Source organism: Podarcis gaigeae (assembly GCF_964106915.1).
Source record: "Podarcis gaigeae genome assembly, chromosome: 5".
Taxonomy (NCBI): Eukaryota; Metazoa; Chordata; class Lepidosauria; order Squamata; family Lacertidae; genus Podarcis; species Podarcis gaigeae.
In genome coordinates this window covers 5512050-5528040 of record NC_139681.1, presented here as the reverse complement: position 1 = coordinate 5528040, position 15991 = coordinate 5512050, and the positions used below count along the sequence as shown (strand labels likewise).

The 15991-nt window shown below is 41.7% G+C and overlaps 1 protein-coding gene across 2 annotated transcripts in view; it reads left to right on the top strand.

Annotated features, from left to right (window-relative positions):
• Nucleotides 1-15991, top strand: part of SEMA3E (semaphorin 3E) — a 185844-nt gene that overhangs the window by 96047 nt on the left and 73806 nt on the right. For both annotated transcript variants that reach the window (XM_083738743.1, XM_083738744.1), the window contains exon 2: nucleotides 10560-10720. In XM_083738743.1, the coding sequence (XP_083594869.1) occupies nucleotides 10560-10720 (161 nt within the window). The remainder of the gene's footprint in view (nucleotides 1-10559; nucleotides 10721-15991) is intronic.

Sequence of the window (15991 nt, the reverse complement as noted above, 5' to 3'; positions counted from 1 at the left end):
AGCATTCCAATCCCCTATAATGAGAAGAACATCCTTCTTTGGTGTCACTTCTATAAGGTCTTGTAAGTCTTCATAGAATTGGTCAATTTCAGTTTCTTCAGCACAAGTAGTTGGTGCATAAACTTGGATTACTGTGATGTTAAAAGGTCTGCCTTGGATTCGTATCGAGATCATTCTATCATTTTTGAGATTGCATCCCAGTACAGCTTTCACCACTCTTTTGTTGACTATGAGGGCCACTCCATTTCTTTTATGGGTTTCTTGCCCACAGTAGTAGAAGTGGGGCTTGCTCCCCAACTTCTGCAAAAGGATATCCTGATTGATGATACTGAAAGCTGCCAAGAGATCAAGGAGGATCAACAGGTTCACACTCCCCCTTCTCTCTCCGGACAAGCACAGGTCGCCCAAGGTGGTTTCAGAGGTGCCCAAACTGAATGAAATGGATCCCCCAAAACAGCCTCAGCCAAACTCCCTGGATCTGGTTGGCAGCCACCCTCTCAAGAACTTTGCCCAGGAAGGGGATGTATTCATAACCAGCATATATTTAGAGCTTCCAGTGCCTTCAGCTTCAAAAGAGCTATGTAGAAGCTTTCAGTGGGATGATGCATGCGTGTGAGTGCCTGTATCCAGTGGGGGGCCGCCGCACCAGGCGCAACATCTGGGGGTTAGGGTTAAGGGGCGCAAATCCACGGCTTAGGGGGCACAAATCCACGGGTTAGGGGGTGCAAATTACTTGCCTTGCCCCAGGTGCTGACAACCCACGCTACGCCACTGCCTGTATCTTACTTTTCATAAATCAAATAAATGGGGGTGGTTCAGCGCAGAGAATATATGGATCAAGGTCAAATCTTGCCTCTGCTATGAACTCACAGGGGAATCTTAGGTAAGCCACTCTCAGCATCCGCAATGTGGATTATGGTAATTTTGCTGGTGGTAAAATCTCAGATGTACTGAACATATTATGAAACATTATATACCCACTTAATGGGCTGTACATACTCACTGTTAAAACAGAATATTGCACTTGGTCAATCCAGATTTTCTGTCAAGAGCAGCCAAATTATACAGCCTGTATAAATTATAAAAACTTGTATGCTTTCCCTACTCCCATTGTGCTGAACATGAGAAGGGCAAGGATTCCAAATAATCATCGCAAACCACTGGAAAACTGGTTCAGCCTCTTCTTTAGCTTTTGAGATTTCAGCTGCCACAGAAACTTGCTTTAAAAGGGGGGGGGGACAGAACGGAACAAAAAGCTAAGATTCTCAGTAAGCTGCAGCTGATTGGTACTATTCATCAGTTTTCCTCTATAGGCACAGCAGTCACTCTGGAGCCCAAATTCCTGTGGAAGTGCATCACAATAAAGTAGGACTCTGGAGGGGGGGTTGCAAATAACGTGCTAATAAATCAGACTTGTGAAAATTCACAATCTGATTTAGCTGGATTATTTTGCTAATGATGGTATGCTTGTGTGCATCTAGAATTCCTGCTGATGCTCTGCAGAAGCCCTGAACGTGCAAAGAAGGCGCTTATTGGGACAGTACACAATTGGGACAGTACACAATACAGCAATTTGTATCAACTGTCACGTTTCACAGGCTGCATGAGATAGGAAACATGTGGCCTTATCCCGTGCAAATCAGTAAATCCCTGCACATTGGAATGAGTGGCGCCTTTCCAGTTGTTAACGCCAACTGAAAGACGCTGCCCCTGTACTGTTATTGAAAACTGTATCAGTCCAAGATCCTGCTGCTCCACATGGGATGGATTGATCCTAGTAGCGATGAGAACTTTCTTTTTACAGATCATTTATTAACAGTTTATATTTTCTGATTCTGGACTCAATTTGTCACTTTGCATTCTTCAACAGATATGCCATATTTTCCCCCCATCCCCAGTTTTAATGGCACAACTTGAAATTTATGGGTTTCTATGGGAGGGGAAATGTCCTTTTTTGTTGCTGTTCCATTACCATCTCTGCCCCCTCCTTTTCCTTGTCAGTACAATGCTGCTTTTGTGTTGTTATTCCTTTAGATGTTTTGGGATCAAGATAGCTTTACATGAGCTGCCAGTCACATGCCATGTTAGCCTGTGGACTGAACGCCCAGTGTAACTCTCCAGGGATAGATTGCTTCTATCCATTATTTCAAAGGAAATTCAATTTAAACATCATTCCAAAGACTAACCCTCCCTGCCCCCACCTCTTCAAATTCGGCATCTTCATTTTAAATGAAGGCAGCAGATACCTTTTCTGTCAAAACACTGTAGGAAGAATTCCACTCTGTCTCAACTGGTAATGAGCGTGCAGTGACTGGTACACCTTAATAAACCAGCATCCCCAAGGACCTGTCTGTCTGTGACTGATCAGAAGAAATACGGTGCTTTATTTGAACCACGTGTGCTTTCTAAAACATAATGATCCATGATTTCAACTACTAAAATGATTTAAATTTGATGTGCATTATAAAATATTCGTAACCACACTGCTGCCAGATAGAAAAAGCATTGTATCGTTCCACATTCCGGACTGCTTAAAAGTTTCCGTGACCTTTTGACAGGAAAAGTATTGGAGACTCTCATTGAAGTATTGAATGCCTATTCATTTTACAATCTACATGTTGAACAGGGGGCAATGAGATAGGTGTGCTAGTTTGCAAAGCAGTACCTAAGTTCCCCCAAAGTGACCTTCAGGTTTTGGGGTCTAAAGCAGGCATAGGCAAACTCGGCCCGCCAGATGTTTTGGGACTACAACTCCCATCATTCCTAGCTAACAGGACCAGTGGTCAGGGATTATGGGAACTGCAGTCCCAAAACATCTGGAGGGCCAAGTTTGCCTATGCCTGGTCTAAAGGTTGCTGAAGCATTCACTCATTTCCCCAAATTCCCCCCTCTCCCAAATTTTCCCATTCAAGACTCAGAGAGGTTTTGATGATGTTCAAAATAGTTTACTCATTTCCCTGATGTTCCCTGATACCAAGGTGAGGGATTCTATGGAATGCAGATAGAATTGATAAGAATAATGATCTGTTGTGACCTTCTTGTGTTCTAACTCATTTCCCCCCCTTTTTTTTTCTTCCTTCTCCTTCTTCTTTCCTCTTTCTTTTTTCTTTTTTCTTTCCCATAATGGCTTATGTTCTATGCCATGTACTTTGATATTTTTTGTAGTTTTTTAGCCTTTTCGATTATTATTATTATCAAGGATTTTTCTTTTGTATTTTTGGTTGTTTATATTTATTTGTATTTGTTTAAAGCAAAATAAAAATAAAACAAAATAGTTTACTCACTGTGTATTAATAAATCACCAAGAACTCAAGGACTAATGAGAGGCATTGACTCTGGTGAAAGCTTTTGGAGAATAAGTGGTTGATCAGAGAAAAATATAAACCATTTTCCCAAAAAAAGGTTTCTTTATTATGATTGTTTTTAACATACAACTAGAACAGTAGACCATGACAATACAAGCAAACATTGGTGTACAGTGTCTGTTATATCACAGCTCTGGACCAGGTGTTGGTTTTTAAATTAAAGCTCCTGGTTAACAGGATTGCATTTTGTTTTTCTGGAAGCAATTAACATGGAAATGATCACTAAATGATTCCACTAGATTTTCAAAAGACACTTTTATGTTGTGTAAAACACCACGTAAGGAAATGTCAGGAAGACAGAATATGCTGCTGTCTGAATGTTCATGACTAGACAAATGGTGGCTTGCTTGTATGAATTTATTTCTCGGGCATTACTTCAAAGTATTCATTGGAGTCAGTTCATGTGATTAGCTGATACATATGACCCAGAACTGTGATGGGGCTAAAAGCTCTTGGCATTGAACTTTTCTGTAGAGGTACTGCCCTATTCTACGAAGGCAGGTCACTGTGGAGCAGCCACCAAGGAAGGCATCCTGCTTAAGTTGACCATGATGTTCAGATAGTGCAGCGGCGTAGCGTGGGTTGTCAGCACCCGGGGCAAGGCAAGTAATTTGCGCCCCCTAACCTGGGGCAAGGCAAGTACAGTAATTTACTCTCCCAAGCAGCAGCAGCAGCGAGGCTTCTCTTTCCCCCGCACTCTTCCGGAGCTGCCTCTTTTCTTTCCTTTTTTCCCTTTCTCCAAGGCTTTTCGCTTTCTCTCCTTAATTGATTCCCCCTCCACACCGCGGCGTTTCCTGGCTGCTTCCCCCCCCCTTTCCCTCTCTCTCCTCCTCGCTCTGCTTGCCTTGCCCTGCCCTGCCTGAGGGCGCCCTGAGGAGACTCCGCCCTCCTTTTTGACCAGGCGAGGTGGAAAAAAGGGGGAAAATCTCTTCCCGCCCCCTCGCCAGACTCCCTGCTCGGCTCGGCTCACTACCCAGAAGGCCAGTGGAGAGAGAGCCGCAATTACCATAAAGCTCCTCTCCCTCGCTTCGCCAAGCTGTCAAAGCCCGGCAGCAGTGGCAACAGCAGCAGCAGGCGCAGCCAGACCCCCGCCAGCCAGCCAGCCCACCCGCCCGGCTTCCTCTCCTTTTTTGGCCCGTGACAGAAGGCTTTGCTCTCCCCCTTCCACGACCTCCTCGCCAAGCTGAGCGAGCGCGGGCTCCCTAACCCGTGGATTTTTTTAAAAAAATAAAAATAAAAAATAAAAAAATTCCTTCCAGTAGCAACTTAAAGACCAACTAAGTTAATCCTTGGTATGAGCTTTTGTGTGCATGCACACTTCTTCTGATACACTGAAACAGAAGTCACCAGACCCTTCTATATAGTGAGAAGGTGGGGAGGGGTATTACTCAGAAGGGTGGTGGGAATGGGTGATTGGCAGATAGCTGTGATGAACTGGAACCGTGGATTTTAGTAGGGGCAGAGAGCTGCTAGTGCGAGCGCGCCCCCCGCCCATGTTGCGCCCGGTGCGGCCGGCCCCCCCTGCACCCCCCACGCTACGCCACTGAGATAGTGTACAAAGAAGTGTTCTCTTAATCATTTCCAAGATTAGTGTGGCAGTGTTGCTGGCTGGTTTTACAGGTATATCATATCCCCTTCTCCATAATGTTGTGATCCCTCGGTGGGGAGGCTATAACTCAGTGGCACAGCATGTGACTTTGCAATGAGGAAGGTCTCAGGCTCACTTTTCACCTTAATTTAAAGGATCTTAGATAGCAGGGCTAGGAGGTTCCTCAGCCCAAGACCCTGAAGAGCTACTCCCAGTTAGAGGAAATAATACTGGATCTGGGTGGGGGGTCACCTGTCTGACTTGGCGTAAGGGAACATCACATGTTCCAGTTTAGACAATTCTTGGAAATTTGCTTCTCTGAATTATTAGTGTGACACAGTCTAACCCCCATAAATCTGACCCAGTTGTACAGTTGACATCAAGTACGTTGCTGACAGTGAGATTGTCTATCACATATTGATGTCAATAGGAATTTTGATTTGGCAGAACAATGGGAATCTCTATTATCTAGTCTCAAAATCTTCAACCTTTCATCTGTGTGGAGATTATGAGTTGTAAGCCTCTGGTATATAGATGATAGATGATAGATAGATGATAGATAGATGATAGATTAGATAGATAGATAGATAGATAGATAGATAGATGATAGATAGATAGATAGATAGATAGATAGATAGATAGATAGATAGATGATAGATAGAGATAGATAGATAGATAGATAGATAGATAGATAGATAGATAGATAGATAGATAGATGATAGATAGATAGATAGATAGATAGATAGATAGATAGATGATAGATAGATAGATAGATAGATAGATAGATAGATAGATGATAGATGATAGATAGATGATAGATAGATAGATAGATAGATAGATAGATAGATAGATGATAGATTAGATAGATAGATAGATAGATATAGATAGATAGATAGATAGATAGATAGATAGATAGATAGATAGATAGATAGATAGAGATAGATATAGATATTCTAAAATGCAAAAGAACCCTCCCAAACAGTAAACTTTATGCCCACCCTCACTCCCTTTTTTTTAAATGTCTCTTTCAAGTTTGTTTTTTGAGAAGAGACCACCAATAAAATGGTTAACATTTTAATGCTGTTCTCTTCCAAAAAAATCTGAAGGACGATTGAAAAAGGATACTAGAGAACTTGTTTGTTTCAGTATTAGATTAGGGATTTTATTAGATTATAATTACCAGTTTGTTATTGAATTAGTTTATTTGAAAGGGTGCTCATTTATTTGTTTGGAGAGGAACCTGTTCCTAAGGCTAAATTGTAAAATCTGAAGCTATACAAGTTGCTTAATGTTCATATGTGGAGTTTCTGCCCCACCCCCTTTGATGGAAACTCCAATCTCCCAGTGGAAACCTGGGAGGGGAAGCAAACACCATAATTCTTTGTGATCATGAACTTTGGTTTCAGTAGGATTATAAAAAGACTCCTGCCATAGATCTTGGCAGGTTTGTTATGTTTTATATTTCCATTGTTAAGATCTAAAAACAGATCAGTTTCAATGACACTAGCTGAATTTGATATGTGTTCACAAAAGAGCATAAACCAAGTTCTTATAGGAGATGACAGAGGAAAAATTAGGAAAATAATTTCAGTCATACAGAGCCGCTTAAAAATCTAGACAGGCTGTAACCAATTTTACAGTGTAGATGTGTCTCGAGTTTTTACAGCCTTTTGGGTTCTGTGCAGTAATAGCAACCAGATCCAACTGAGAAGGGGAAATGTAAACCACTCTGTCTTGCTTGTCTTCAGGATGGCTCCAGTAAAAAAAAAAAAAGTGTCCAATCTTTTCTTTTCTTTTTTAAAGTGTGAGGATAAATTTCTGGACTTCATGAAACACTTAACCTGCTCTAAGAACAATAATCACTCTATTTAACTTCAGATGTTGACTTGTCTTTATGAATTACAATTCGCTTTTGCACCTCCAGTTTATGGCATGGGAATGCTTTAAAATAAAGCACAACTTTGAACAATTCTGCATGCCCGCGGACGAGATTGCTTGAGGTATCTGGTCCATTTCCACTTTTTGGTAAAATCTACAAAGAGACATTGTACTGTCCCTTCCACATACACCCCGCCCCACCCCCCTGGGTGGCATGAGCAGCAGGGCTGTGTAGACAGCAGTTATCCATCAGGCCTTGCAACCACTGGCCAGGGGGTTGGGTTGTCATCTAATTTTGCTCCCCCTCCAAACAAGAAGTCTTTCTGTCTTCCCCCCACACCTGACTATGTCTATCATTTTTTTAAAAGGCGTTTTTTTGCATTCTCTACTCCAGCAGGTACCAAGAAACGTAGACAAATTAAATGTCTTGGTAGCCTGCCAACATCCTGACAAATATTCCCAGGTTTAAGAATGGCAGGAAATCCATTTGACAGCCCTTTCCTAAATTGATAGTTGAAGACACGAGATGCCCGTTAGATGGTCTGCTCACATTACATGAACTTTGTAGATTATTACATTATACAGTCTGGGATATTATTGCTTGGGACATATGGTAACGTGGACCGTTGCTCCATAAAGAAATCATGAAAGGGGTCTCTTGCATATTGATGAGTTCAAAATGCCACTCACCTGTACCCCACATCTGGAAGGCATCTTTCTTGAAGAATGCTCCATATAATTACTTGAGATTGAGGAAGATTTTACAATAGGTTAGAGAATGTGAGAAGTAGGTCTGCTTGTGCAAACGATATACTCTGTAAAATATTTCACCTGTCTGTCAGAAATATCTTCACAGCTCTGACCGGAATATCAACTAGGTGTACAATAGATAATGACTGAGGTGCCTTCCGCTGAAAAACTATCGGGGGTCATATGATTCACTGTTCTAAGAGAATTTTTTTTTTTCATTTTGGTGCTAACTTCAGTCACCTTTCTATAAAGCTTCCCATTGCGTGACCAGGCGGCGACAGCTCCAGTCCCCAGGGATCATAAGGAAGGAATAAAGACTCTGACAACATTATATGGAATTAAAATTAGGCCACAACTTTATTGAACTTCTGAATGTAGGAAGACCTTGGCTTAGGCCTTGGGCGTGTATCCCTCCCAGCCCCCCAGCCGGGGGGAACTGGGGCTCATCAGGGTAAATGGGATGTGGGGGTGCTTTGCGAGACGTAGGTGTAGCAGGCAGCCCAGCCCATATCCCCACACGCAGGGTAGTTGACTGACAGTCTTTCAGTGTATGGCCAGTGACACCCATATATATAACCGCTTTAAGAGGGGGACCCTGGAATCGCCGCCACAGGGGGGTGAGTCACCAGTTCACGCCCCCCCCGCCATATAGGGAAGAAAAAAACTAAAGGATTCCACCCAAGGCCATAACCGCCCAAGTTGTGACGAATTGCTATGGGGAAGACAAAACCTGCCAATGCAGGAAAATGTCTTCCCAGTCCTTCAACAGCAACCAGTCAAAGACCGTAGCAGCGCCCACTAAACAGGAAGAGAAAAGTTAACCTGCAAACAATAAAACATTAAACAAAGGGAGGGGAGGGAGGGTAAATCTCCAGAGCCAACTGCCTGACTATTGTCAGCTCCACCCCCTATTTATAAATGGGGCTGGCCCCACCTCCCAGCAAGAAACTTGATTAATGAGGCTGGGCGTGAAACTCTGAAACTAACACTGAGAGGCAAGCCAGCCTCTGTTGCCAGTAAGCTCCCTGGAAACTGTAGCACCATGAGCGATCCCGCACTATACAATGTATAGTGTGAGTGCTCATTATTAAAATGAAATATGTTGTCAGTTTTCACACTTACTTGCAAGAGTAAGAGTAACCTGTATCTGCTTAGATACACATCGAATCAAACTGGGAGAAAAAAATTGTTTTCCCCTCATGTGTTTCAGTTGAGAACCTGTTTTACTTTCAGTGCAAAGTATTGGCCATGAGATCCTTTTTGCTTGTGATGAATTGGTGCTATTGAAAAATGAACATCAAAATGTACTAAGATTCCGTAAAAAATGTACTAAGGAAAGCTGAATATTGTAAATATTTATGCACGGCATATTGTGTCTGGTCGCATGAGAACAGGACTGAAAAGTCTCTGCTAGGGCTCTCTCACCCAACAGTACTTACCACAAACCTGAACCCAGGAATCCAGTAATTCTCCTTTTTATTTTATCTAGTATTATTCTTTTAGCCAAAGTTCAAAAGCCACTTGGTTCAAATTTTTGAATGGGGGGTAAGCCTCAAGATGGGTCCTGTGGAAACTAGCTTTCTCCCTTCCTTCTAGAAGGTTTCTCACCTGAGATCTTAGTTCTTTCCCCAAAGATATTCAGAAGGAAACTAAAATCCTTAACTCTTGAGTATTTCCAGAACATTCATATCTTAAAGATGAGGCTGATGAAGCGTCTCCTTTCTCCTGCAAGCTTTTCTCACCTCCAGCTAATGTTCTCCTGTCCCTAGTGCACAAGTGTAAGCTTACTCGAGAGGTAAGAGTAGACTGGAAAACAATCTTATGTTAGGTTGAGCTGGGCCAAGTGTCACTGACTTGGAAGGCTTCAAAAACACACACGTTAGGAAGCAGGCCAGGGTTTCTCTTAACTAAGAACAGCAATAGTACATCTATGACAGAACCCAGGTATAGCTAAAGTTTAGTACCTCTTAGTGACCAAACTGTATAATGACATTATCTACACCATCACCCATCACTTGAGATCTTTCTTTCTATATTTGAAATTGTGTGCTTCTAAGCTCCAACCTTTGCTCCATCAGACATCAGACTTGATGGTGTGGTAGTGTATTTTTAGTCACCACATATATTTATATACCTTTTGGCCCAAAGGCTAATGCAAAATAAATATCAAATGAAAGTACTATGCATAAAATACATCAATCAAAACAATATCAAACAGCAGAAGCAGTCTACATGTTTATGGCAATGGTTCTGAGGTAGAAATTGTTTTGATCATTTTCTAAGGCTGCAAAAAAAATGGCCTTGCTTTTTCATCCTTGCCAACATGAGGTTGACACGTTCAAGACATAACCATAAGACTAGAATGCATATTTTTGAATAATAGTCACCAAAGATATCACAGCAATGGTTACACCTCTTGGAGACATGGGCATGGCTTGCAGTATCTTGTAATACCTTTATTATGGCATCTTTGGTGGTTGTAGGGTGTGTGTTTTTTGAGAAGAATTTAATTTAGGATATATAATCTACAAATCTATATTGTTAGTCCTGTAGTAAGTGTCAGCATATAATTGTGTACAAAATCTAGCTATCCGGGTATAAACTTGTTAGGCATTAGACGATTTATGTCAGGACAATACAGTTGTATATCTCTGGCAAGTAGAAGGATGAAAGAGGACTTTCAATTGATTTAAGCTAACCTTTCTGGTTTTTTCTAAAGATATCTTTCTTGAAAAAAGAAGACTCTCCTTATTGTGTGAGTGTACGAGTGATGTATTGAGAAGCAATATTGAATTGGAAAGCTCTTCACTCAGCCTTCCTTTAAGGTTCAGGGAATTCAAAAATGAAACCCCAGGTATTCCATAAAGTTAAAAGCTTAGGAAGATCTGACTGTCCCGGAACCATTTTCCTAATTTCCCAAGGGAATATGAGTGTAAGGCTTTTCAGCACTTATAATGTACACTTTGGTTGTGTTTCAGAGCTCTGGGATTTGAACAGAACATCAGTCTTCCATAGTCCATCTGGATACCTCGGCCTTCATGTAATGCTTCTGGATGAATATCAAGACCGGCTCTTTGTGGGAGGAAAGAACCTGGTATATTCTCTCAGCTTAGACCGAGTCAGTGAAAATTACAGAGAGGTACAGTAACTATATATGCTACAGTAATAGCAAGACATTCTTTATAATGTCTTATATAATGTCTCTCTCTCTTTCTTTCTTTTGTGGAGGCTGGCTTACCAAATGGAATACAAGGAGCACAATACTCTGGGAGCACCATTTGAGCAAGCTCATTCCAAAATGTCCACTTCAATGAGGCCTTATGCTGGATAATTGACCTTTAAAGCCCTTTGTGGTCCAGACCTTTTGTTAGAGACTTCAGAATCCAGACCAGAATGGAAAAATCCAGGCAGCAATATCTTTAAAAGAAGTTTTATTGACTTTGGTTTATTTGTCAGACAAGCAAAGCAAAGGGGTGCATTCAGCCAAAATGAGAGAATGCCCCCGAACACCAGGGGCAGACAGTTTTTATACCCTTAGGCAAAGCAAAAATTCAGCCCCTTAAACATTCCCCTTTATGTATATTCATTGAAGCTCAACCAATTAAAAAATTGATGGTGGCTTTTCGGTTCCAAGCTGCACTCTCCACTAGGTGGTGCTGCGAGCTTATAAACTATTTGATCTTCTTACTAATTCCTAGGAAAACCACATTGACCGCATGCATGTAAAGATAGCTACTCACAATTCCTCCTAAAAACCACTTGACCCCCACCTGTGTTTGTGGTTTTAGCAGTTGCTCGGCTTAAGTCTGCTTTTAGAACTTTGTGGTGGGCTAGAGCTTCCTTTTACTGGAATTGGGTCCACAGCTAGCTTTGCAGGAGTGAAGTGCTCTGACCACACTTGCTGCGTTTACAAAAATGCTTTGTGCAAGCAGAGGAGAGAAGTAGTTTTTAGCTTTTAGCTTTTAGCTTGCTCCTTATAAAATGGCTTCAGTCTGGCTCTCCAAAGTGGACCCAGGTGGACCCTTGGTCCTCACTCCTTCACTTTAAAGCCCTTTGTGGCTTAGGGTCCTCGTATCTACGGGACTGCCTCTCCTGGTATGCCCCACAGAGGACATTAAGGTCCATGAATAACCATAGTTTAGAGGTCCCAGGCCCTAAGGAAGTCAGACTATCCTCCACCAGGGCCAGGGCCTTTTCAGTAGGTGGAATGCTCTGTCCCATGAGACTAGGGCCCTTTAGGATTTAACCTCCTTCCGCCGGGCCTGTAAGACAGAGCTATTCCGCCTGGCCTTTAATTTGAATTCAGCCTGATCTTTTATTTCCCTTCTCTTCCCTCCCCCTCCCCTTTTATGAACAGCACCCGCTCTGAGATCCCATAGCTAATTCTCCACTGGCCTCCTCACTGGCCCAAGTCGGACCAATTCAACCAGCTAGCCCTGGGGATTATCTAACTGATTTTTGATTTTTGAATTTTATTGTTATTCGTGTTTTTATACCGTATTTTATGCTGCTTTTATAATTAAGTGTTTTAAAGTATTTTAAATTTGTTGTTAGCCACCCTGAGCCCAGTTTTTGAATGGGGAAGGAAGGGGTATAAATTTAAAAATTATTATTATTATTATTATTATTATTAATTTCCTCATGTGCCGAGATCTTACCTTGAATGTAACACATAAGTGGGGTAACTGAAAGGGACTGTACGTAATTTTTCTCTTTTTTTGGCATTCACTTCTTGCATTTACTTTGAGTGCACAGTTTCTCGTGGGTTCATTTGTGCAGTCTCTTGCCTCTCTGTTGCTCTGTCTCTTAGTAGATAAAGTTGCCACTAAATTCAGTTGTGTACATGCTCCCATTCACTCTGCATTCGTGGTTCCCACTGCTGATTTATAAAGCAGTTATGTATGATGTTGGCCACTATCTGTATCTATCCTCTATCTATCCTGCCATGTTTTGATACATATCCGCCCCAAGCCAGCTTCAATCAAAACTAAGAGAAAGAATGACCTGCCTGCGTTTTAAGCCACAAATGTTTGTGCAAGCTTAAGGAAGGAAGGATTGCTTTGTGCTGCAGGTAGAGAGTGGGACGTGGGTGGCGCTGTGGGTCAAACCACAGAGCCTAGGACTTGCCGATCAGAAGGTCAGCGGTTAAAATCCCCGCAACGGGGTGAGCTCCTGTTGCTCGGTCCCTGCTCCTGCCAACCTAGCAGTTCAAAAGCACATCAAAGTGCAAGTAGATAAATAGGTACCACTCCGGCAAGAAGGTAAACGGTGTTTCTGTGTGCTGCTCTGGTTCGCCAGAAGTGGCTTAGTCATGCTGGCCACATGACCTGGAAGCTGTACGCCGGCTCCCTCGGCCAAAAAAGCGAGATGAGCGTCGCAACCCCAGAGTCAGTCACGACTGGACCTAATGGTCAGGGGTCCCTTTACCTTACCTAGAGATTGGTAGAGATGTAACAAAAATAACAAAAGTTACATGCCATTTGACATGAAACCTCAAAGATCTGAGGTTTTGCTTTCATTTGACATCTTTCACCTTTCTACCACCACTTGAAAATTGGATGGGCATCTTCCAGCTTGTTGGAGACTTCAGAAGCTCTACTGCCATCTCTTGCCTGTGACTTTTAGCTCAGCTTGGGAAATGACAAATGTTACACCACTTACATGCCAGCAGTGGGGAATCCACCTATTTTGTGAATTATCTTTTTTTAAAGCCTGACCACTTTCATCTGCAACAATTCAAAGCATCTACAGCACATCTAAAGAAGCAGTTTTATCTGATTACCATGGTATATACCGTATTTTTTGCACCATAACACTCACTTTTTTCCTCCTAAAAAGTAAGGGGAAATGTCTGTGCGTGTTATGGAGGGAATGCCTACGGGTGGCATGCCTGCGGATTTTCCTCCTCTAAAAACTACGTGCATGTTATGGTCGGGTGCGTGTTATAGAGTGAAAAATATGGTAATTTCAGGGTGATAAGCAGGGAGCGCAAACCCTCAAGAGGTGTCCATATACGTTTATCTCAATAGGAAAGCAATCTCTATAAGAAGTACCATCAGAAATCCTCCAGACAAGAATAGGGAAGATTTACTGTAAGGCAAGCTATTATTTCCATCTGATTATGTTCACTGATAGCATACGGATCCTGGATTGCAAGAGGATGCAAAGGCATTTAGAAAGTAATGTGTTTTTCAGCTATTAAGACCCAGTCTGTATCCTATGAAATGACACATTGACTATTCAATGTCTGTTTGCAGGAGGAATATTTATTCCGTTTGAACAGATTCTTCAGATTCATAACTATTGCTTCACTTCCTGCATAGCTCATTGTTTTGCCTAGAGGCTTCAGTGCAAGACAGCCAAATAATAAGTATTTGTGAAACACTATGCAAAAAAAAAATGTGAAAGGAGGGAGATGTTTAGAGGAAAATAGTCTATATTACTGTATTATGCTGTCGAGAAGCAGCATTGCAAGTTTTAGTTTCCTTGGGATGAGAGACAACTGGAGTCTTACAGTATCTTAAAAAATGTTTTATTTACAAATGCACACATGAACCACAGTGGAAGCAAGCAGACCATTAGCAGGTGTTTTTCTAAAACTTTGATTTTGCTTTAAACAGGTACATATAAATTACAGGTACAACCAAAATTACAACCAAAATTACAAAGGAAAATTCCTTAATAGTAATGAGAGAAAAAACTTTAAAAACTACAAAAAAATATCAAAGTACATGACACAGAACATAAGCAACTAAGGAAAAGAAAAAAGAAAAGAAAAAAGAAAAATAGAAAAAAAAGAAAAAGAAAAAGAAAAAGAAAAAGGAAGATGAGCCAAAGCGGGAAGGCTCATCTATTGTACACTTCCGTCAAGCTCGCAACAGATCATTATTCTTATCAATTATCTCTATCTGCATTCCAAAGGAATCCTTCATCTTGGTATCAGGGAACATTATGCAGCATCATTCTAAACATAGCCAGATCTTTCTTGCTGAGCCCATGTCCCCTAAATAATTATTTAAACATTAGCAGTTGAAAGGGTGGGGCAGAGGTGTTGCATTCCTTATTTATCTCTTTTTAAATTTCTCTCCTGAGTTATCCAATGTGCAAAAGAAAGAAAATAGGTCATATTATGAATGAGCGATGTGTTGGACAGGCTCTGCAGCAGACCTGAGACCTATAGCATAGGATAATCACAGAGCAGTTTACAGTATGTACATGAAATGTTTGCATGTAATAATTCTACCTTAATTCTCAGATTCCCACTAGGGGTTGTGTTCTGATTAGTTGATTGGTCATCTGCCTCTTAACTGAAATCTTGATTAAACCCGTCCAAATAGCAGCTTTTCAGTTTGCAGCAAATTCACCACAGCTGCCTTTTTGTGTGTCAAACAACTTGCAGTTTCATGAACAAAAACTATCACTTGTTATTGGAAGGAAATGCCATTTTTTATATTTTCTCTTTCATTCCCAATTACAGAAAGAAAGAAGTACTAAGATTAAAAAATTAGGGCTGAGTTGGAGTCCTCCTAAAATGTTCAGTCCCAGTCTTCAGCAGAAAAATTGAATGGCATTTCTGTGACTATTTTCCAGGAAAATAGTCAATTTTGGGAAGTGGGGCCCAGCTTATTCATTGTAATGTTTCTGCCATGATTTGTTTTCTTATTATTAAAGGCAGAAGAATGGGAACAATGGGTTGACTCCAACTAAATTACACACAGAGTAGACCTATTGAAATTAATGGACCCAAGTAAATAATGGTCATTAATTCCAGTGTGTCTACTCTGAGTAGAAATAGTTTTGGATGTAACCCACAATTACAATCTGATATAGTGAGGAATGGGACGCGGGTGGCGCTGTGGGTAAATGCCTCAGCGCCTAGGGCTTGCCGATCGAAAGGTCGGCGGTTCGAATCCCCACGGCGGGGTGCGCTCCCGTTGCTCAGTCCCAGCGCCTGCCAACCTAGCAGTTCGAAAGCACCGTCAGGTGCAAGTAGATAAATAGGGACCGCTTTCTAGCGGGAAGGTAAACGGCATTTCCGTGTGCAGCTCTGGCTCGCCAGAGCAGCGATGTCACGCTGGCCACGTGACCCGGAAGTGTCTTCGGACAGCGCTGGCCCCTGGCCTCTTGAGTGAGATGGGCGCACAACCCCAGAGTCTGGCAAGACTGGCCCGTACGGGCAGGGGTACCTTTACCTTTACCTTTATAGTGAGGAATAATAATGTATGAGAACAGGTAAATAATCCTGTCTACTTTCCCCCTCTAAAGACTAAAGTCAGCAAAACTAACAGAAATACTTTAATTACTGTAATGGTGCACAGTCTGAATAAATCTCTTTTTATCTTCAGTCCCATGAAAAGGGATTGTATTGGATTTGGTCAGATTGCTGTGCTGTGCTCTGCAAGAGTGGCTA